A 24,659-nucleotide genomic window follows, 5' to 3' on the forward strand; every position below is an offset into this window, starting at 1 on the left:
TTAAGCTCGCTGGACAGGACCTCTGTGACTTGTTTGATGACTAAGCAGAAAAGGAGAGGAGCAAGGGGGTCACCCTGTTGGACGCCTTCTCGCGAGTCAATTTCATGTTCGCCAAAAAGCCGTTATGTCTTTTGATGTCTCGCCGTTAATATATATATATATATATATATATATATATATATATATATATATATATATATATATATATATATATATATATATATATATATATATATATATTGGTGTATACTGGCAGCAGGTTTTCTTTCAAACATGTTTCATTGAATATGACCGCATATTCTGTATTTATTATTTTCTGGTTTAGGGCTTCTATCCCTCTAACTATTTTCTTAGCATCAGGGCTTAATTGAAATAGGAGTTCTCCAAAACTCATTTTCGTACTTTTAAGGTGAAGAAAAGAAGTGATTTACTATAGAGTGTATTACACTTATTTGTATAATTTGCACGACGTTTCGAACCTCCATGGTTCATTCTCAAGTGAACAGATCTTACAATACTAGTTGATTTTATACCCGCATTAGGTCAGGTGATAATACAATGAAGGTGAAAACATGGGGGGATACATAAGGGATAAACATAGGGGCTGCAGAAGGCTTATTGGCCCATACGAGGCATCTCCTATCTAAACACAAAGATTAATCCAGTGTAATTGGCCTGTTATGTTGGACATTGTCTTCTGTGTTGGCATCGATATGTTCTTGTCTTGTCCTTACTCTCATGGTGGGTAGAGTAAATAGTTCCGTGATTTGGGTGTTCATGGTAGGTCGCTCTATTCTTAAGAACATAAGAACATAAGAACAAAGGTAACTGCAGAAGGCATATTGGCCCATACGAGGCAGCTCCTATTCTATAACCACCCAATCCCACTCATATACTTGTCCAACCCGTGCTTGAAACAATCGAGGGACCCCACCTCCACAATGTTACGCGGCAATTGGTTCCACAAATCAACAACCCTGTTACTGAACCAGTATTTACCCAAGTCTTTCCTAAATCTAAACTTATCCAATTTATATCCATTGTTTCGTGTTCTGTCCTGTGTTGATACTTTTAATACCCTATTAATATCCCCCCGGTTATGTCCATTCATCCACTTGTAAACCTCTATCATGTCACCCCTAACTCTTCGCCTTTCCAGTGAATGCAACTTAAGCTTTGTTAATCTTTCTTCATATGAAAGATTTCTAATTTGGGGAATTAACTTAGTCATCCTACGCTGGACACGTTCAAGTGAATTTATATCCATTCTATAATATGGCGACCAAAACTGAACTGCATAATCTAAATGGGGCCTAACTAGAGCAAGATATAGCTTGAGAACCACACCAGGTGTCTTGTTACTAACGCTGCGATTAATAAATCCAAGTGTCCGATTTGCCTTATTACGAACATTTATGCATTGATCCTTTTGTTTTAAATTCTTACTAATCATAACTCCCAGATCCCTTTCGCAATCCGACTTCGCAATCACAACACCATCTAGCTCGTATCTTGTAACTCTATCATCATTACCTAACCTCAGAACTTTACATTTATCAGCATTAAACTGCATCTGCCAATCCTTTGACCATTTCAAAACCCTATCTAGATCAACTTGAAGTGATAGTGAGTCCTCCTCCGAATTAATTTCCCTACCGATTTTCGTATCATCGGCAAATTTGCAAATGTTGCTACTCAAACCTGAATCTAAATCATTTATATATATTATAAACAACAGAGGTCCCAGGACAGAGCCTTGAGGCACTCCACTTACAACATTTTCCCACTCTGACTTGATTCCATTTATACTAACTCTCTGTTTCCTTTGGTATAGCCATGCCCTAATCCAGCTTAATATAGCACCCCCAATACCATGAGACTCTATTTTTTTAATCAGTCTTTCATGTGGCACTGTATCAAAAGCTTTGCTAAAGTCAAGGTATACAACATCGCAATCCTTACCACTATCAACTGCCTCAACAATGCTAGAATAAAAAGATAACAAATTTGTTAAACATGAACGGCCATTTATAAAACCATGTTGCGACTCAATTATTAATTTATGTTTTTCAAGATGAAGACGAATTTTATTTGCTATTATAGATTCGAGTAACTTTCCCACAATAGACGTTAGGCTAATTGGTCGATAGTTAGACGCAAGTGATCTATCTCCTTTCTTAAAAACTGGTATCACATTAGCAACTTTCCAAAACTCTGGCACTCTGCCTGACTCTATTGATTTATTAAATATGGTTGACAGTGGGTCACAAAGCTCCTCTTTGCATTCTTTAAGCACCCTAGCAAACACTTCATCCGGCCCTGGGGATTTGTTTGGTTTGAGTTTTACTATTTGTTTAAGAACATCCTCCCTGGTAACTGCTAAACTCGTCAACCTGTCCTCGTCCCCACCCACATAGACTTGTTCGGCTGAAGGCATATTGTTAAGTTCCTCTTTAGTAAATACAGATACAAAATATTTATTAAAAATACTACTCATCTCTTCATCACTATCTGTTATTTGACCTGTCTCAGTTTTTAATGGACCTATCCTTTCCCTAGTCTTAGTACGATATAACTGAAAAAACCCTTTAGGATTTGTCTTTGCTTGCCCTGCTATGCGAACTTCATAGTTCCTTTTTGCTTTCCTTATCTCTTTTTTAACATTTCTAACCAGTTGTACGAATTCCTGTTCTAAAGTGACCTCCCCATTTTTAATCCTTTTGTACCAAGCTCTCTTTTTACCTATAAGGTTCTTCAAATTCTTTGTTATCCACTTTGGGTCATTAGTATACGATCTATTCAATTTGTATGGTATACTACGTTCCTGTGCTTTGTTTAGAATATTCTTAAATAAGTTATATATTGAATCCACATCGAAATCCCCATTTAAGTCACCTAACGCTGGGTTCATGTCTCGCTCCAAGACCGGCCCACACCCCATACCCAAGCCTTTCCAATCAATTTGACCCAAAAAATTTCTTAGGCTATTAAAATCAGCTTTTCGAAAATCTGGCACTTTAACAGAATTTTCTCCTACTGGTCTATTCCATTCTATGCTAAATCTGATTTCTTTGTGATCACTGCTCCCTAGCTCACTCCCTATTTCGATGTCATTAATTTGCGTTTCCCTGTTAGTTAACACTAAATCTAAAATATTATTTTCCCGTGTTGGTTCCTTAATGTGTTGCGTAAGAAAGCAATCGTCAATTAATTCTAGAAAATCTTCTGCTTCACTATTCCCTGTTTTGTTCAACCAGTTTATTCCGCTAAAATTAAAGTCACCCATGACATAAATACTGTTAGATCTAGATGCTCTAGATATTTCATCCCATAGATGCTTTGCTTCCATTCTGTCTAAATTTGGTGGCCTATATATTACTCCTATTATAATATTATTAGCTTTTTCGTTTAATTCAATCCAAATAGTTTCTGTGTGTGGCTCTGTTTTGATTCCCTCTTTGAGACTACATTTCAAATTGTCCCTAACATATATGGCTACTCCACCTCCTCGTCTAATATATCTATCTGTGTGAAATAGTTTAAATCCATATATTTGATATTCAGCTAATAGTTCTCTATTTTCTACATTCATCCACGTTTCGGTAAGTGCAATAATATCTATTTTTTCTGTGCAGACAAGAGCATTTAATTCGTTAATTTTATTTCTTAGACTTCTACTGTTAGTGTAATATACCCTAAGTGAATTGTTATTTTGCGGAAATAAATTGTGAATTGCCTCAAGAATTTGTAATCTTCTTGAATCTTGGGTTTTGTCTATTATGCAAGTATTCTTGTTCAACATTTCTCTTGTTAGAGTAATGTCATGGGCTTGTCTCATGTGATTCCTAGGGGCACCAGATTGAAGATGGCATGTCAAACGCCTCGTCAGCTTGGTCGACGTCATACCTATGTACTTACATTGAAGGTTACATCCTTCGTGGGGGCAAGTGTACATGTATACAACGCTTGACTGCTGTAGAGGGTTCTCCGTCGGCTTCGGGCTGTTTTTGATAAGGAGTTCGGAAGTCTTCTTGGTTTTGTAGAATATTATCAGGTTTATGTTTTGGTTAGGAGTAGTGCTTTTTACTCCTTTACGGAATATTTCTTTCATTATTCTTTCCTCTTTTATATGTTCACTGTGCATGGTTGATTTGTAATATAATTTTATTGGGGGTGTTGTGGTTTCTGTTCTAGGTTCTGAATTATACCAACGGTCCAAGTGTCTTCTTATAGCAGCGTTTATTTCCGCGTTGCTATATCCGTTGTTCACCAATACCTGAGTTACTCTTTCAAACTCTCTACTCACGTTGCTCCATTCAGAGCAGTGGGTAAGCGCTCGACGAATATAAGCATTGAGAACACTGGCTTTGTATCTTTGGGGGCACTCACTTCTACCGTTCAGGCATAATCCTATGTTGGTGGGCTTGGTATATACGTTGGTGCTTAAAGAGGTTCCTGTTTTTGTTATTAGTACATCCAAGAATGGCAGACTGTTATTTTCACTATTTTCATGTGTAAATCGGAGTACTGACTCTCTCTCTAGGTGTCTTTTTAGGTCAATTAGTTCATCTGAGTCTTTTACTATTACGAATATGTCATCTACATAACGGCAGTATACAGTTGGTTTTTGTCTGCTACTGAAGACCCTATCTTCGATGGTTCCCATATAAAAATTAGCAAATAAAACTCCTAAGGGGGAGCCCATTGCTACTCCGTCTATTTGTAAATACATGTCTCCTTGTGGACTGATGAAAGGGGCTTCCTTTGTACATGCTTCGAGAAGACTTTTCAAGTGTGGCTCAGGTATGTCTAATTTGGGGGTGCTCTCGTCTCTGTATACTCTGTCCAGTATCATTCCTATGGTTGTGTCGACTGGGACGTTGGTAAAAAGGGATTCAACGTCCAGGGAAGCGATGATTCCATCGGGCTGGGTAGATTTGATCAATTCTAGGAAATCTGCTGATGATTGTAGACTAAACTTACTTGGAGTGTATGGAGTTAGGAGTTCATTAGGAGTTCAGGTCAGGTTAGGACCTGACCTAATGCGGGTATAAAATCAACTAGTATTGTAAGATCTGTTCACTTGAGAATGAACCATGGAGGTTCGAAACGTCGTGCAAATTATACAAATAAGTGTAATACACTCTATAGTAAATCACTTCTTTTCTTCACCTTAAAAGTACGAAAATGAGTTTTGGAGAACTCCTATTTCAATTAAGCCCTGATGCTAAGAAAATAGTTAGAGGGATAGAAGCCCTAAACCAGAAAATAATAAATACAGAATATGCGGTCATATTCAATGAAACATATATATATATATATATATATATATATATATATATATATATACATATACATATATATATATATATATATATATATATATATATATATATATATATATATATATATATATATATATACACTTCCCGGTGTGTATATATCCCCTGGATGTCAGGGCTTCGCAGTCGGGCGTCGATACATTCCTGACAAGACTTCCTCCAGAGACTGATATAGACCTTATAAAACCCACCAGAGATTGATATAGACCTTAATAACCCCCCTCGGAGGGCTGATAGGTCTTAAAGCCCAACACCAAACCAATTTACACCACGGAGTCAAAAGGGCAGCGCATGGAACCAAGAAATAATTGCAAATGAAGGTTGCACTGGTTGCATTCAGGCCGTTACCTAGTCTTGATTGTTCTACCAACGACCTTGTTGAACAGTGTAACTACCGGGTACAAACTACTGTGTCCCCTCCCCCCGCCCTTCTTTCTTTCTTCCTTCCTCCCTTCCTTACTTTCGTTTCCCCTCCTTCCTCTCCCCTCTTTGATTTCACTGTGTCGTAACTCACTGATGTCTACCTGTGGTGTCCACTTGTAATCTACCTTGTGGTGTCCACATGTAATCTACCTCTGGTGTCCGCTTGTAATCTACCTCTGGTGTCCACTTGTAATCTACCTTGTGGTGTCCACTTGTAATCTACCTTGTGTCCACTTGTAATCTACCTTGTGGTGTCCACTTGTAATCTACCTTGTGGTGTCCACTTGTAATCTACCTGTGGTATTCACTTGTAATTTACCTGTGGCGTCCAATCGTAATCTACCTGCGGTGTCCACTTGGCAAAAAAAAAAGAATTAGCTGGACAGCATTAGCTGAAAAAAGGTAGAATTAATTGGCAAATAAGCATAGTTAGCTGACATGACGTGTTCCTCTGGAAGCCTATAAGAGCTTTATTTCCTCCCGAAGGACAGCTGCTGTATCCAGATTTTGTTTGGCTGGGTACAGGATGACGCGTCAAAAGGGCCTCTTGTGAGGGAGTTGGAGGGAGGAGCCAATAGAGTCGCCAGCTCTGACAAGCGTGTATATAAGGAGAGTTTCGCCTCCTCCAGACAGACAGGACAGTCAGCTAAGGCGTGGGCATTATATCCCTCCGTCATGAGATTTGTGAGTACAAATAACAGCAATGTGTGTCTCTTTTTGCTGTTGTGTTTCTAGGTGCTGAGTACAGCTAACAGCATTGTCTCTTTTGCTGCTGTGTTTCTAGGTGCTGAGTACAGCTAACAGCATTGTCTCTTTTGCTGCTGTGTTTCTAGGTGCTGAGTACAGCTAACAGCTATGTGTGTCTCTTGCTGCCGTGTTCCTTGGTGCTAAGTACAGCTAACAGCATTGTCTCATTTTGCTGCTGTGTTACTAGGGGTTGAGTACAGCTCATAGCAATGGATGTCTCTTGCTGCCGTGTTCCTAGGTGCTGAGTACAGCTAACAGCATTGTCTCTTTTGCTGCTGAGTTTCTAGGGGTTGAGTACAGCTAAGTGCATTGTGTCTTCTTACGGTCCTTAAACACAGTCGGGGGCACGAAATAGAAGGAACGTAAAGTGAAATGCCAATCAAGAGTTGTTAGTACGGCACAACATCGCCGCCATTCCTTGATATGTCATTTGTGTACATTAACGCATGCATTAGCATAATCTTAACGAGAGGGAAATAATGTTGTTGCAGTTGTCGCTGATGGTGGTGGTCCTGGCCGCCCTGATGGGGTCAGCCCGAGCTATGCCTGACCCCTACGCCCTGGCTGACCCTGACCCCGCGGCTGACCCACAGTTTGGACGATTTGGCGGTCGAGGCTTTGGCAGTCGAGGCTTTGGCGGCAGAGGCTTCGGTCGCGGATTTGGCGGTCGAGGATTTGGTGGCGGATTTGGCGGCAGAGGCTTTGGTGGCGGATTTCGCCGTGGTTTCCGCGGATAATCTTACAAACGCGAAGAATAAAAAAAAACGAACAAAAAAAAGGGGGTATAGGATATAAATAAAAAGCAGCCAATCAAGCATGCCGACGAGGCTGCCTAAATAAATGATTTTTCCAAACATTTTCATGAATACGTGAATAACAAACTTTATCGATAGTGTGATGTCAAATAAATGATAATAAATTATATGTACTTCCATCACTATTGTTGTTTGGTAACAAATTGGTTAGAAATTCGTAAATTCCCGCAGAATTCTTCGAAAATAAATAAATATATTTATCAATTGTATTTTTCTTTGCCTTATGATGTAAAAAAAATTATATGTGAACTGACGATAAGTAATATAAATCCAATCAAAATGGCCAAAATGACACGTATAACCTGTCATATGAAATATTTGGTCATATTATATATAACCAAATATATTATATACAGGTTATAATATATATATTGCTTGGCGGGCTGCAGACCTATACATATCTATTCCAACTTGGCTAGTCCTGCAGTAAGCTGGCCGGCCTCTCACAGGGTTCAGGTGAGTACTCGATAAACACCTCCAACGAATAGCTGATCAATCAGATGTGATTCATACGTCAGGTTGCGAGCAGCTGCGTCCAACAGCCTGGTTGACCAGACGACCACCCGCGGGAGGCAGGGTCGGAGAAAGGGCCGCGGGGCCACTGATCCCCGGAACCTTCACAAAGTACGTAGCACGTCAGAAAATCGCGAACGCCTTCCACACTCTGGGTTTACAAAAAGTCTGAAAAATTTGCTATGGAAACAGAAACAACCCGGAACGTACCTTAAGATTGGCGAGTTCCTCTGCTCGACGAGACGCAATTCCTTACCTGAAATGGTATGAAATGAAAGTGAATTAATCATATGTTCTTTATACATGTAAATCCTCACTCACCAAAGACCTGATCATATTTTAATCCATATATGTAAGCAGCTCAGTTGAAGGGGACACTTGAAGATCGTGGAGTTGTTTACCTTGGGAGGACGAGGGCGCGGGGGTACGTCGTTTAGTGAGGTCACCAATGCCTACGACATTAGCCACGTACAAAAGAGCACTTGTGTAAGGGCTAAAGAATAAGTAATTATCAAAAGAAGGCACCAAGCCTGGAGGGCTGTGTAGCACCACACTTTTAGGTCCTTATTAAAGAAGGAACAATTTAAGCACCATCGCATGTCAACAAACTAGTTGTGACGCGCCAATTGTTCAACATTGGAGCGGTTGGTCTCTGGCCTAATCAACCACCGAACATATTAACAACACTTCAACAACTATATATCCAGTCCTTATAACTCACTGTAACTGAACACTTGCTTCTCTTATCCGGGAGAAGTGGAGAAATTATTTAGTTACACTTGACGTATTTTCGTCCCACTCAACACTACGCAACCTTCACTAACAAATGCTAGAATCTTAATGACCTGATCAACGGAGATAAATGTTTCAAATAGTCTTCCCTCAACCCGTCCTCAGACGAGGTTATTTCGAGCTTTGATCGACCACAAAGATCCATTCATCAATTTTTAAAATACCGTGTATTCCAAATCATTATTTTCTCGTATATATATATTACTATTATTATAGTTTACAATTGGGTATTTAGTTAGGCATACATTAGAGGAAGTGTTCAGGATCTGTTGTACGTGGGTGAAGCATTTATCCAGAGTTGCTACTCAGACAGAGGACATGAGCAAACCACTGTTCAAGAAATGTTGGAACGTCAACGTCATCAGTTTTACCATCTAAATTGTAAAGGGTGAGGAGACCCCAGATCACTTAAGTCTTTCCAGTGTATTACAACGTTTTATCAACAGCGTGACGTCATGAGGAACATACACCCGGTACGAAGAACACGAGAATACGAAAATTACACGTAACCCGCCAAACACACAGCGAAACTACGATGTTGCTACAACGTTCACCTCCTAACCAGTTATAACAACCAATATAGCAAGTTGTAACAACGTTCTAATACGTCATAAACACGTTAAGCCAAGATGTAACAACCTTATTACAAGTTCTAACAAGCGGAAAATAGTGACAGTTACGGTTTGTGTTTCCAGGGAAGAGTTAAAGAAGACCTTCCACTGATTCACAGGGCCAAACACAACCTTAGAGATTACCCAAGAGTCAGTCAGGTCGGTCAGTACTTTGTAAGGGGAAAACTGCCCATCACCATTAAACCACCACACATAAGTGTTAATGTATAAATCTCCTCTTAGGACAGATTAATACGTTTTGTGCCCTCTGTAATACCTGTTACGTTTCCGCTCGCTGGGCGAGTATAGGGTGCTCAATAAACTACCCACATCCGGCGGCAGCAATACAAAAAACACGAGAGTGTGTATATAAGGAGCAGCAGCACAGTGCGAAAGCACAGTCAACAAGACGCCGTGTTCGTCACTTACACCTCTTTCAATATGAAATTTGTGAGTACCCACATTACAAGAGTTGACTCCTGGTTCAACTTAGACGAGCAGCGGTCGTCTGGACTCCTGTTCTACCTGGGGCAGGAGAGGAGCTGGAACACGTGACGTCGTAAACCAAACATTGATCTATATAATATAACATTTGTTCGCATTCGTGTTCCTCACGTGTGCCCCAAAGAAAGAGGTGATTTGATAAAATACTACGCCAACATTACCATCAGAGTGCCGGCGGGATGATGGGGAATTAGCCTCGGCTACCATCATCTTTTGTCCGGTCGTGTTGGTCGAGTGGTTAAGGTACACCAGTTGCAGAGCGCTCCTAGTAGAATGGGTTCGAGTCACTTCTGGGGTGTGAGTTTTCAGTTGCATATATGCCTGGGGACCATTCAGGCTTGTTCGCATATGCATATATATATATATATATATATATATATATATATATATATATATATATATATATATATATATATTAGTATATTTTGGTAGCAGTCTTTCCTGTAGACATATATTATTAAATATGACCGAAAAAGTAAGATTAATAATTCTAACACGAATTTTCTCAATCTTTCGTACATTTCTTTTCACTGTTGGAGGTAAATCAAAAATCAATTCTCCAAAATTCATTTTTATTTCTAGTCTGACGCGACACGAGCGCGTTTCGTAAAACTTATTACATTTTCAAAGACTTTAGTTTACAAATACACAACTGAATAGAACTTACGCATCTCCGATTTTATATCTACATTTGAGTGAGGTGGATGGGGTGAGGTGGCATTAATAGGGTATTAATTTCATCAACACAAGACAGAACAAGAGGTGGCATTAATAGGGTATTAATTTCATCAACACAAGACAGAATACGAAACAATGGGTATTGAATAGAAGTGTTTGTAGAAAGCCTATTGGTCCATATTTCTTGATGCTTCTATATTGGAGCGGAGTCTTGAGGTGGGTAGAATATAGTTGTGCATTAATTGGCTGTTGATTGCTGGTGTTGACTTCTTGATGTGTAGTGCCTCGCAAACGTCAAGCCGCCTGCTATCGCTGTATCTATCGATGATTTCTGTGTTGTTTACTAGGATTTCTCTGGCGATGGTTTGGTTGTGGGAAGAGATTATATGTTCCTTAATGGAGCCCTGTTGCTTATGCATCGTTAAACGCCTAGAAAGAGATGTTGTTGTCTTGCCTATATACTGTTTTTTTTGGAGCTTACAGTCCCCAAGAGGGCATTTGAAGGCATAGACGACGTTAGTCTCTTTTAAAGCGTTCTGTTTTGTTTCTGGAGAGTTTCTCATGAGTAGGCTGGCCGTTTTTCTGGTTTTATAGTAAATCGTCAGTTGTATCCTCTGATTTTTGTCTGTAGGGATAACGTTTCTATTAACAATATCTTTCAGGACCCTTTCCTCCGTTTTATGAGCTGTGGAAAAGAAGTTCCTGTAAAATAGTCTAATAGGGGGTATAGGTGTTGTGTTAGTTGTCTCTTCAGAGGTTGCATGGCGTTTCACTTTCCTTCTTATGATGTCTTCGACGAAACCATTGGAGAAGCCGTTGTTGACTAGGACCTGCCTTACCCTACAGAGTTCTTCGTCGACTTGCTTCCATTCTGAGCTGTGGCTGAGAGCACGGTCGACATATGCGTTAACAACACTCCTCTTGTACCTGTCGGGGCAGTCGCTGTTGGCATTTAGACACATTCCTATGTTCGTTTCCTTAGTGTAGACTGCAGTGTGGAAACCTCCGCTCTTTTCCATGACTGTTACATCTAGAAAGGGCAGCTTCCCATCCTTTTCCATCTCGTAAGTGAAACGCAGCACGGAACTCTGCTCAAATGCTGCTTCTTTTCCACAGCTCATAAAACGGAGGAAAGGGTCCTGAAAGATATTGTTAATAGAAACGTTATCCCTACAGACAAAAATCAGAGGATACAACTGACGATTTACTATAAAACCAGAAAAACGGCCAGCCTACTCATGAGAAACTCTCCAGACACAAAACAGAACGCTTTAAAAGAGACTAACGTCGTCTATGCCTTCAAATGCCCTCTTGGGGACTGTAAGCTCCAAAAAACCCAGTATATAGGCAAGACAACAACATCTCTTTCTAGGCATTTAACGATGCATAAGCAACAGGGCTCCATTAAGGAACATATAATCTCTTCCCACAACCAAACCATCGCCAGAGAAATCCTAGTAAACAACACAGAAATCATCGATAGATACAGCGATAGCAGGCGGCTTGACGTTTGCGAGGCACTACACATCAAGAAGTCAACACCAGCAATCAACAGCCAATTAATGCACAACTATATTCTACCCACCTCAAGACTCCGCTCCAATATAGAAGCATCAAGAAATATGGACCAATAGGCTTTCTACAAACACTTCTATTCAATACCCATTGTTTCGTGTTCTGTCTTGTGTTGATGAAATTAATACCCTATTAATGCCACCTCTTGTTCTGTCTTGTGTTGATGAAATTAATACCCTATTAATGCCACCTCACCCCATCCACCTCACTCAAATGTAGATATAAAATCGGAGATGCGTAAGTTCTGTTCAGTTGTGTATTTGTAAACTAAAGTCTTTGAAAATGTAATAAGTTTTACGAAACGCGCTCGTGTCGCGTCAGACTAGAAATAAAAATGAATTTTGGAGAATTGATTTTTGATTTACCTCCAACAGTGAAAAGAAATGTACGAAAGATTGAGAAAATTCGTGTTAGAATTATTAATCTTACTTTTTCGGTCATATTTAATAATATATATATATATATATATATATATATATATATATATATATATATATATATATATATATATATATATATATATATATATATATATATATAAAAGAGCTTTGTGAAAAACATATGTACGATTTGACCGTAGAACGCGAGCATAACCACAGGGAATTAATAGTACGTTCTCATCATTTCAGTTGTCGCTGGTGTTGATGTTGGTGGTGGTGACCTTGGCTGCTCTGATGGGGCTAGCCAGCGCTATGCCCGATCCCTTCGCTCTGGCTGACGCGCAGTATGGTGGATATGGAAGAGGATTTGGTGGAGGTGGATTTGGTAGCGGTGGATTTGGTGGAGGTGGATTTGGCGGAGGATTTGGCGGAAGAAGATTTGGTCATGGTGGCGGATTTGGTGGACGAGGTGGATTTGGCGGCGGCCGCTTTGGAAACGGTCGTTAAACTTAAGACAGTAGTGTCTAGGACTCTGAATCTCCTCGAACGCCATTATAAAACCAAACAAAATGTGTGATCTTGTGTTGTGAAGGGAAGCTGACGAGCGTCTCCAACACCTGCAGCACTTCCAACACCTAATATCCACCATCAAACACCCGTCAACATCAACACCTTCAGCGCCTCCATCAGTCCAACCACTTGGGCTAGACGGTAGAGCAACGGTCTCGCTTCATGCAGGTCGGCGTTCAATCCCCGACCGTCCAAGTGGTTATGGACACCATTCCTTTCCCCCCGTCCCATCTCAAATCCTTATCCTGAACCCTTCCAAGTGCTATATAGTCGTAATGGCATGGCGCTTTTCCCTTACAACACTTCCCCCCCTTCCTTTCCATCGGGAGCGCCGACACGGTTATCTTGAGGTTATCTTGAGATGATTACGGTGTAAACAATAGCCTTTCATCATGGTTATTTAGACAGTTGTAACTGATCACTCAGTAATTAGCAGCGTAAATAAAGTTTTTTTAACAATATTACTATTATTTGCATCCTCGGTAAATAGACAAAGAGGCTAAGGCATTAAGTTGACCTACACTAAGATGCCCAAAATATGTTATCGATTAAGATAGCGTAACGGAATCTTTAATCTCTAGAGAACATTCCCTTGTCCTGCTCCAAAGAGTTTCTAATACAGCTATCACGTTATTCTGATTTCCTTGTGTGTTTATCCTGTTGTCGCTGGACGTGGTAAAGCTTGTGGCCCAACCTGATCCTGGTAATTACTATGTCGCATTCAATGTATTGTGGACCTGCCATTGTATAGATGGCACCATACCTATACTAAATCCATTGCTTTTTATCATTCTCTGTGTACGCTAACATACGAAACGCAAATGACTCGTCCTTGAGATTCACTATTGCGTAGCTAAATAACAGGATTATCGCTACAACTAACCCTTCTACTAGCCAGCATTCAAGAGCTCTACCCTAGTCATCGTAACCTTGGCATTCAGTCTCCCCCGCTATGATGAGTGAGGCGTGTCCCAACCCCTCGCACGACCAGGGATAAATTTTGAATGTCAAGGGTTCGAACACGAGGTTGGATCTCTTATACGCAGGCTAGGGCAAAAGTGCAGGTTGCTATGGAAACTGCGTTTCGCACTTAAACGAGAATGCATTTGAGGATGATGTAAGGTAATTATGATAAAAAAGCACTAAGTCAATATTTACATAAATAACACGTGACTTCCCACGACCACGCGTTTTTTTGTTTACATGCGAATATGAGAGTCAAAGTAAACAACACGCAACTTCCCACGACCACGTGCTTTTGTTTACATGCGGCTATGAGAGTCAAAGTAAACAACACGTGACTTCCCACGACCACGTGTTTTCTGTTTACATGCAGGTTTGGGAGTCTCTTTATACACCCGCATCCGTCAGATGAATTTGTAGGCGATCTTAATACCCAAATTGAGAGCCGTCTTGAGAACCCGACGTCGCACGAATGGCAGGTTTCAACCCCTCAAAGCAAGAAAACTACAGGGAATGAACACGAGTATATAAAACATCTCGATAACAAAGAAACTTTTGTGGCACGTAAACAAAGAGTTTCGGAGACAACCCACTGAAAGAAAATCGTGAGTTTTTAAAAAAACTGTAAAGTAGCCACACACACACAAGAGAAAATGCCAAGATAAAAATAATGGGTCGACTTCACTAGCCCCACCGGAAGAGAAGCAGACATGGCACAATATCTGCAAGATATGGCAAAACCTCTGCAAGACATGGCAAAACCTCTGCTAGATATGGCAAAACCTCTGCTAGATATGGCAAAACCTCTGCAAGATATGGCACAAACCTCTGCAAGACATGGCAAAACCTCTTCAAGACATGGCGAAACCTCTTCAAGACATGGCAAAACCTCTGCAAGATATGGCACAAACCTCTGCAAGACATGGCAAAACCTCTGCTAGATATGGCAAAACCTCTGCAAGACATGGCAAAACCTCTTCAAGACATGGCGAAACCTCTACAAGATATGGCACAAACATCTGCAAGATATGGCACAACATCTGCAAGACATGGCAAAGCCTCTGCAAGACATGGCAAAACCTCTTCAAGACATGGCAAAACCTCTTCAAGACATGGCAAAACCTCTGCAAGACATGGCGAAACCTCTGCAAGATATGGCACAAACCTCTTCAAGACATGGCAAAACCTCTGCAAGATATGGCGAAACCTCTGCAAGATATGGCACAAACCTCTGCAAGACATGGCAAAAATGCAGAAAGCTGAAGCAAGCTGAGCAAAAACCTGCAGCCCACATACACCCACAAAGGGGTAAGGATAAGGAACTTGTTAGCAAGCGGAGTAATGCATCTTCCTCCTCCTTGTAGAAGTATGCAGGGAAGATAACAAAGTATAATGACAAGAATAATCAGGATAACGAGTGCAATATTCAACGAGGACGAATATGGACAACCAATCACAGGCCAGGAGGTAAGGGTCTCCGTAGTGCAGTTGCGTTCGTTCTCGACTCACACTCGGGAATCAAGGGTTCGAATCACGGGTGGGAAATAAATGGTTGGGCACGTTTACTTTCACCTAATGTACCTGTTCACCCAGCAGTAAATAGGTTCCCCGGGAGTTCACCATTGACACCTATGACAATGCTTATCAACAGGGGTGCCATAGGCACAATCAGAGAACACTGTATAAACATCAGAGGTCCACGGTTGTTCACCATCTTCCCAGCAAGCATAAGAAATATTGCCGGAACAACCGTGGACATCTTCAAGAGAAAACTAATTTTCTTCAAAAAGTGCCGGACCAACCGGCCTGTGGTGGATATGTGAGCCTGCGGACCGCTTCAAGGGACAGCATGGTGGACAAAGCTCTCACAAGTCAAGCCTGGCCTCGGGCCGGGCTTGGGGAGTAGAACTCCCAGAACCCCATCAAGCAGGTATCATGCTCTATGTAAAGTCTTGGAGAATCCATTGCGCCACATCTTGATTGATTGAGGCTGATTGTCCTCTTCAATCAACCTATCCTCTCGAATAACGTTTTGTCCTAGGAGTGATGGGGAAGGGGATGCAAAAAGCTTAAGACAGGACAGCGATACAAGCCAACTTTGCCGAATTATTCCCAAGATATTCTCCCTCGCCTTGATAGCTTAAATTAATCGATCTTGAAAAACCAATGTTGTTGAGTTTTTTACTACAATACCGTTTCAAGTGCATTGTGAGTTAGGATATCTCATTAATCCTATGTATGAATTGTTATGGGGGTTTAGAGGTGAGGATATTAGTATTGTTGAGAATGGTGATTGGTTCTGTATAATAGATATTATTATGATTTCAGTGAGCATTAGAGTATGACAACTAGGTGTACTGGGGGGGTAAACTGGGGTATACTCTGAGCGTTCTGAGGTGAACTAGGGGTAAACTAAGAAGTGACTGGATTTCTTGGTTGTTATGGAAATTGTCAGATTGGGTTTGGGTTTGGTGTTGATTGTTGCGAAAGATTTTCAATATTAGATTCCTAACTGGGAATCAATAACTAAGAATTGTAAACGTTTTTGCAACACTACTAAAAACGTGTCCAATTTTTTTATGTCAGCCAAATTTTCAGCACGTTTCTATGGCTGCTTTACATGACTTTTGTCTCTCGAGTGTATACTTATAACATTCGAAACGCTAAACTAAACTCAGAAATGTTGCTGGACCGAACTGTAAACATTGACCAAATGTTTACAGTGTTGGCCGGCAGTGTTGGTACAAATGGCCCGGTGACGTCACGTGCTGCCTCTATTCACTCTCCAACCAACCCGCACCTAAACATTAAACCAATGTTACCGCGTGACGTCACCTGCAGTTCCAATGTAAACAAAAACAATACCACGTGGTCATACGACATCAACCCAAATTCAATATACAAACTAAATTATTTTGTGACATCTGGTTGACTTCAATCAATTTAGGCCTAGGCGCACATAAAGCCTAGCATTGCCATTATAATAGGTAACTTACGCCCTAGTGAGTAAAAGTATCTCTTAGTGCTAAAACCATTAACATAATTCACTTACGCAACCCGTCTTTTCGAGTACTAAAAAGTACAACGTTACAAAAATGATGTACTAAATTACTAAACCACCGAGGACCCACGCATAGAGCCAACAGCATGCCCATTTAGCGGTCGCTCTGATTTATATATTTATAATAAAAACTCAATTTATAATAAAATATAAATTATAATTTATAATTTATAATAATTTTAAATTTAAAAATTATAATAATTTATAATTATAATAAAAACTTTATAATAAAAACTATATAAAAATTTATAATAAAAATTATATTAAAATTTACAATAAAAACTATTTATAAGATTTTTTTTTTATAAAAAACTAAATAAAAGCAGTCTAACTACGCTGTATTATTCGAGAGGACAAGTTGTACCTAGAAATCTATCTCTTAGTGCGAAAAGTGTTGCAGGAATGTTTTACTAATATTTCAACCGAAAGGCAGGATGGAAACATCGCGTCCCTCAAGGAGGAGAAACGGACCAGTGTCCAACAGGTATTTCGAGTGGGGTCTAAGACCTGGGAAAAATATGTGCCCTTCTTCGTCATCATGATAAACAAACCTAAGCTATCCTAACTCAACCTAACCTACCTTATCTTATCTCAGCATAACCTAACCTATTATCTACCGAACCTAACTTAAGTGAAAGTAAGATATCGTATTATGTGCTCTATATATGGCGCCGGCAAGGTGTGTGACGTCACTGTGACGTAAAAGTGGCCATGTTGCTACAGGTTTTAGACCCTTACCGGCTATTTCCGGAGAAAGAGAAAGTGTTTATGTGTGGGAAAACCCATCGAGGCCTCTGAGCGACGTAGTAGCCAGCATCATCGGGTCAAGACACGAAAGGCCCCGGGTTCGATTCCCGCTGCAGGACAGACGACGTTTGGGCACTTTACCTGATGCCTCTGTTCACCTAGCAGTAAATAGGCGGGTGCTGTGGGTTGGTTGCTTCCTGACTCTTGACAACAGAAAACCCATTTTGATAACTACATATTCTCATCATTGATTAATTCGTTTTGTCGGTGACAGGAAGCCTGTCAATATATACTTTAGGCTTGTATCGAGGTCATCCCAAATTCAGCTGCTGACCCCGCCACCTTCCCCCGGAAGCAACCACACAACAGTTGCCCACCTCCCGAGGAACCCATTTGCTGCTAGGTGAACAGTCGCATTCGGTGACAAGAAACGCGCCTATAACCATTTCAGTCCCACCCGGGGAATCGAACCCGGGATCTCCGAGTGTGAGACGAAATCAAAACCAAGTGTACCACCACGAGACGATCAGTTGACAATGTTTTCCTTACCTGATCAACCAGGCTGTGACTCATACGTCAGGCTGCGAGCAGCCGCGTCTAACAGCTTGGTTGATCAGTCCAGCAACCAGGAGGCCTGGTCGACGACCGGGCCGCGGGGACGCTAAGCCCCGGAAGCACCTCAAGGTAACCTCAAGGTAACTACACATTATCGCCAAAAAACTCTCACACCTCAACAAAGCCTATCTACACCAAAGAGTAGCAGAAGGTTCGCCCTCTGCACTTTGGTATCTTCAGGCAACCAAATTAGAAAGGATAAATAACCGAAAAAGAATCCACAGTTTTCCTTGTCTGTTACCCAGCGGGCTCGTCTTGAGCTCTTCTTCTCAGCAACGAAAGGGAGTAAATTCTTGTCTAAGATACTCATTCATTTGAGCAACGGTGTTCTGATACCAGATTCCTTCTGCAGTGCATAGCAATGGCTTTCACCCCCTCGGCGGCCTCCTTGCATGCTAATCATGCAGCCCATCCTCCTATTTTGGTAGTACTTATAGTAACGACGAGGGCCATAGTATGCTATACTATACCGACGTACAACGAAATTAGAACGTAGAAATCTGAATTATTGAGTTGGACAAACCGGAAAACTATTTGTTTTACTTGTGTTGCTTTGACAAACTAAACTAACCTATCCTAACCTCCCTAGGCCTAATACACGATATCCGAGGCCTAATATAGTACATATGTGTACTATACTAGGGCCTAGGAATATTTATGTATGTGTTTTAGCTTCATTTATTTTAAAAGAATTCCTTACTAGTCAGTGTACTACTATCTAAAAGCTAAGAACGTATGAATTCTGCCTATTATTATTATTATTTTTTGAGATATATACAAGAGTTGTTACATTCTTGTACAGCCACTAGTACGCGTAGCGTTTCGGGCAGGTCCCTGGAATACGATCCCCGCCGCGAAGAATCGTTGTTACAACCAAGTACCCATTTTACTGTTGAGTTAAACAGAGGCTACAGTTAAGGATTTGCGCCCAGTAATTCCTCCCCGGCCAGGATACGAACCCATGACATAGCGCTCACGGAACGACCGCCACAATAGGTACTACCTAAACAAGAGGATGGGTTGAAACACACCTTGCACCACCCTTCCGAGAACTCCTCCTCGGAAAATTCCTGCTCTGGGCATTTCCTAGGAACCTCACGCTGCAGTGCCCAAGCCGTTCTTGCACTCGCAAATACAAAGAAGCTTCGCACGTTCTTGTACTAAACGATCAAACTAAACACAATCCCAACAACAACAAACAACCCTTCTCTACCTGGTACCTGGTTGATACCTGGTTGATGGGGTTCTGGGAATTCTTTTACTCCCCAAGCCCGGCCCGAGGCCAGGCTCGACTTGTGAGAGTTTGGTCCACCAGGCTGTTGCTTGGAGCGGCCCGCAGGGCCACGTACCCACCACAGCCCGGCTGATCCGGAACTTCTCTTAGAAAATCGTCCAGTTTTCTCTTGAAGATGTCCACGGTTGTTCCGGCAATATTTCTTATGCTCGCTGGGAGGACGTTGAACAACCGCGGACCCCTGATGTTTATACAGTGCTCTCTGATTGTGCCTATGGCACCTCTGCTCTTCACAGGTTCAATCTTGCATTTTCTTCCATATCGTTCACTCCAGTACGTTGTTATTTTACTGTGTAGATTTGGGACCTGACCCTCCAGTATTTTCCATGTGTATATTATTTGGTATCTCTCTCGTCTCCTTTCTAGAGAGTACATTTGGAGAGCTACAAAAACATTCACAACAAGAAAACAACCCAAACTATACGTGTTAAAAATTACACATTTAGACAAAAAAATTGTGAAACTTTCAAGTATGCGGAAACTTTTCCCCCGCTGCCCCTACCTCTCTCTCGTCCTCCCCATCCCTCCTTCCTCCCTTGTAGGTAAGTAACAGGGAACCAGTTTCTTTTCCCTCGTTGACCCACGGGAATGGCCCTAAGTGGGCGGGGCTACTGGCAGCAGCTGGGGCCCCCATCCCGGTATATAAGGCCTGGTACCCGGTCTAGCTGCTACAGTCAATGAGAAGTATCATCTCTTTCAACATGAAGTTTGTGAGTACACAGCCCCCTTAAAACTTATCCCGGTATAATCTTATTCATATTACTCATTACTCACCTCAAACCGTGTTCTTCAGCTGTGCTTCTGATAACATTTCATGGTTACAAAATATTTGTATTTACACAGTGATAATAATGTAGATGTCTATACTAAGCTGTGACTCGTGGTATCAGCTCTCAGGTATACATGTCTGTATATATTATATATATATATATATATAAATATATATAAATATATATATATATATATATATATATATATATATATATATATATATATATATATATATATATTGTAAATACAGCAATACACATTCAACAACTACAGTTGCAAATGCATCGGTCACATTAGACTAAAACTGTAGTCTTTATAGTATATTATGTAATTATATAAATTATATAGTGGGAAGAGTTGATAGGCGTCATTCGACCTTAGTGTGACACTTAAGTTACTGGCTAAGCATAGTTCACCATCCTGGCGCGACATTGTTCACCATCTTTCAGATCCGTACCAGTAATCTTTCTTTATCAGATCTAGACATTTAACATTATAGTGAGTGTTGATCATGGAGGGAGTTTGAGCAGGTATATTGTTGAGGCAGACTCCTAGTTTGTTTATGTACGAGATGAAATAGCTTGCTGTCAGTACAATGATTCAAAACAATTCTTATTTGGCATTTGAACTGCAATAATAATTTTTTCTGATATAGCATATGTGATATCACAGGGAATTAACTAGGAGTTGTTCACCGATATGGTAATACTGCTTGCTCTATAAAGGGTATATACAACAGCCCCCCCCCCTCTGGAGGTATACACCTAGATATATATATATACCAATTTTGGCTTCATTCTACTGTGCTCTGATGAAGGCGAATTAGCCGAAAACGCGTTAAGCATTCTCTATTTTTCACATGGGGTTATTCTGCATATATACCAACATGCAAGAATTAACGTACAAGTACTGAACAGAAATTTCCTGTTACTAAAGTATACTGTAATATTGACGATATCTGCGTATCTGTCTCGATAGATTGAGTGGGTTATCTTGAGATGATTTCGGGGCTTTTTAGTGTCCCCGCGGCCCGGTCCTCGACCAGGCCTCCACCCCCAGGAAGCAGCCCGTGCAGCTGACTAACACCCAGGTACCTATTTTACTGCTAGGTAACAGGGGCATAGGGTGAAAGAAACTCTGCCCATTGTTTCTCGCCGGCGCCTGGGATTGAACCCAGGACCACACAAGTCCAGCGTGCTGTCCGCTCGGCCGACCGGCTCCCCTTAAGTGCCTTAAGTGCCGTTCATAAGCGTTTGGAGTGGACATAAATAGGAGCTGTCTCATATGGATCAATTATAGCCTTCTGCCGTGTTCTCTATTCTTACATTATAATGCTTATGATACCTCAAAATTCTTCACTTAACCTTAGAAGTCTACTCAATCAAATCATAAACTTATTCATAAATGTTCGTTTTATAAATTTATACTTGGGTTAGTTTACACAAATTTACAGTAAATTGAAATTGAAATAAGTTTATTGAGGTAAAATACACACCAAGGGATGAGGGAGCTCAAGCTATTCTCACCCCGTTCAGTACAACGTTCATACATATATAGGCACACATCACAAACAATAAACATACTACCGAACATTCTGAGAGATAAACATATACATTTTTATTAATTTTACAGTAAATGATTTACCTAGGAGAAAGTCATAACAACGTAGCGTTCTAAAGATTAGAATGACCTGTGGTCTGTGCCTCTTTTCGGTTAAATGCAAAGAGGAATTCAATCGATTTTCTTCCAATCTTTCAGTGTACGATGTTGTTGGTGGTGGTGGTGGTGGTGACCTTGGCTGCTCTGATGGGGCCAGCCAGCGCTATGCCCGACCCCTTTGCCCTGGCTGACGCGCAGTTTGGATTTGGAAGACGCGGATTTGGTAGCGGTGGATTTGGACGAGGTGGATTTGGTAGCGGTGGATTTGGCAGAAGAGGATTTGGTCATGGTGGCGGATTTGGTGGACGAGGTGGATTTGGCGGCGGCCGCTTTGGAATCGGTCGTTAAACTTAAGACAGTAGTGTCTAGGACTCTGAATCTCCTCGGACGCCATTATAAAGCCAAACAAAATTTGTGATCTTGTGTTGTGAAGGGAAGCTGACGAGCGTCTCCAACATCTGCAGCACTTCCAACACCTAATATCCACCATCAAACACCCGTCAACATCAACACCTTCAGCGCCTTCATCAGTCCAACCACTTGGGCTAGACGGTAGAGCAACGGTCTCGCTTCATGCAGGTCGGCGTTCAATCCCCGACCGTCCAAGTGGTTATGGACACCATTCCATTCCCCCCGTCCCATCTCAAATCCTTATCCTGAACCCTTCCAAGTGCTATATAGTCGTAATGGCATGGCGCTTTTCCCTTACAATTCTTCCCCCCCCCCCCCCTTCCTTTCCATCGGGAGCGCCGACACGGTTATCTTGAGATGATTACGGTGTAAACAATAGCCTTTCATCATGGTTATTTAGACAGTTGTAACTGATCACTCAGTAATTAGCAGCGTAAATAAAGTATTTTTTTAACAATATTACTATTATTTGCATCCTCGGTAAATAGTCAAAGAGGCTAAGGCATTAAGTTGACCTACACTAAGATGCCCAAAATATGTTATCGATCAAGATAGCGTAACGGAATATTTAATCTCTAGAGAACATTCCCTTGTCCTGCTCCAAAGAATTTCTAATACAGTTATCACGTGATTCTGATTTCCTTGTGTGTTTATCCTGTTGTCGCCGGACGTGGTAAAGCTTGTGGCCCAACCTGATCCTGGCAATTACTATGTCGCATTCAATGTATTGTGGACCTGCCATTGTATAGATGGCACCATACCTATACTAAATCCATTGCTTTTTATCATTCTCTGTGTACGCTAACATACGAAACGCAAATGACTCGTCCTTGAGATTCACTATTGCGTAGCTAAATAACAGGATTATCGCTACAACTAACCCTTCTACTAGCCAGCATTCAAGAGCTCTACCCTAGTCATCGTAACCTTGGCATTCAGTCTCCCCCGCTATGATGAGTGAGGCGTGTCCCAACCCCTCGCACGACCAGAGATAAGTTTTGAATGTCAAGGGTTCGAACACGAGGTTGGATCTCTTATACGCAGGCTAGGGCAAAAGTGCAGGTTGCTATGGAAACTGCGTTTCGCACTTAAACGAGAATGCATTTGAGGATGATGTAAGGTAATTATGATAAAAAAGCACTAAGTCAATATTTACATAAATAACACGTGACTTCCCACGACCACGTGTTTTTTTGTTTACATGCGGATATGCAACCCGTTCTCGCAAATTTAATAAGTCAATATTGACTTATTAAATATGTGCATAGGTGACATACTTAATATAATAGATACCCTTAAAAAGATTCATAGAAAACACCGACCTTACCTAACCTACTTAGTATGTTAAGATAAGCATCTTATTGCTTCGTAATTACAATTATTACCTAACCTATAATAGGTATAGGTTAAGTAATAATTGTAATTACGAAGCAATAAGATGCTTATCTTAAGATACTAACAAGGTTAGGTAAGGTCGGTGTTTTCTATGAATCTTTTTAAGGGTATCTATTATGTTTAGTATATCACCTATGCACGTAGTTAATAAGTCAATATTGACTTTACGAATTTGCGAGAACGGGTTGGGATATGAGAGTCAAAGTAAACAACACGCAACTTCCCACGACCACGTGCTTTTGTTTACATGCGGCTATGAGAGTCAAAGTAAACAACACGTGACTTCCCACGACCACGTGTTTTCTGTTTACATGCAGGTTTGGGAGTCTCTGTATACACCCGCATCCGTCAGATGAATTTGTAGGCGATCTTAATACCCAAATTGAGAGCCGTCTTGAGAACCCGACGTCGCACGAATGGCAGGTTTCAACCCCTCAAAGCAAGAAAACTACAGGGAATGAACACGAGTATATAAAACATCTCGATAACAAAGAAACTTTTGTGGCACGTAAACAAAGAGTTTCGGAGACAACCCACTGAAAGAAAATCGTGAGTTTTTAAAAAAACTGTAAAGTAGCCACACACACACAAGAGAAAATGCCAAGATAAAAATAATGGGTCGACTTCACTAGCCCCACCGGAAGAGAAGCAGACATGGCACAATATCTGCAAGATATGGCAAAACCTCTGCAAGACATGGCAAAACCTCTGCTAGATATGGCAAAACCTCTGCTAGATATGGCAAAACCTCTGCAAGATATGGCACAAACCTCTGCAAGACATGGCAAAACCT

General features: G+C 41.0%; 1 protein-coding gene and 1 long non-coding RNA gene across 2 annotated transcripts; both read left to right on the top strand.

The window, feature by feature from the left end:
- Positions 1–12,644: 12,644 nt before the first annotated feature.
- LOC138349652 (holotricin-3-like) lies at positions 12,645–12,887 on the top strand. Its single transcript, XM_069306100.1, has one exon. It carries the CDS (start codon positions 12,645–12,647, stop codon positions 12,885–12,887), a length of 243 nt encoding a protein of 80 aa, XP_069162201.1.
- A 7,398-nt stretch (positions 12,888–20,285) lies between these two features.
- Positions 20,286–22,928, top strand: LOC138353119 (uncharacterized). Its single transcript, XR_011223067.1, has 2 exons — positions 20,286–20,340; positions 22,160–22,928. It is a non-coding gene; the product is annotated as an uncharacterized lncRNA (long non-coding RNA).
- The last annotated feature ends 1,731 nt before the right edge of the window (positions 22,929–24,659 follow it).

Source organism: Procambarus clarkii, chromosome 56 (assembly GCF_040958095.1).
Source record: "Procambarus clarkii isolate CNS0578487 chromosome 56, FALCON_Pclarkii_2.0, whole genome shotgun sequence".
Classification (NCBI taxonomy): Eukaryota; Metazoa; Arthropoda; class Malacostraca; order Decapoda; family Cambaridae; genus Procambarus; species Procambarus clarkii.

Excerpts from the sequence above, each read along its gene's own strand:
- LOC138349652 (XM_069306100.1), top strand. The coding sequence starts at position 12,645 with ATGTTGGTGGTGGTGACCTTGGCTGCTCTGATGGGGCTAGCCAGCGCT.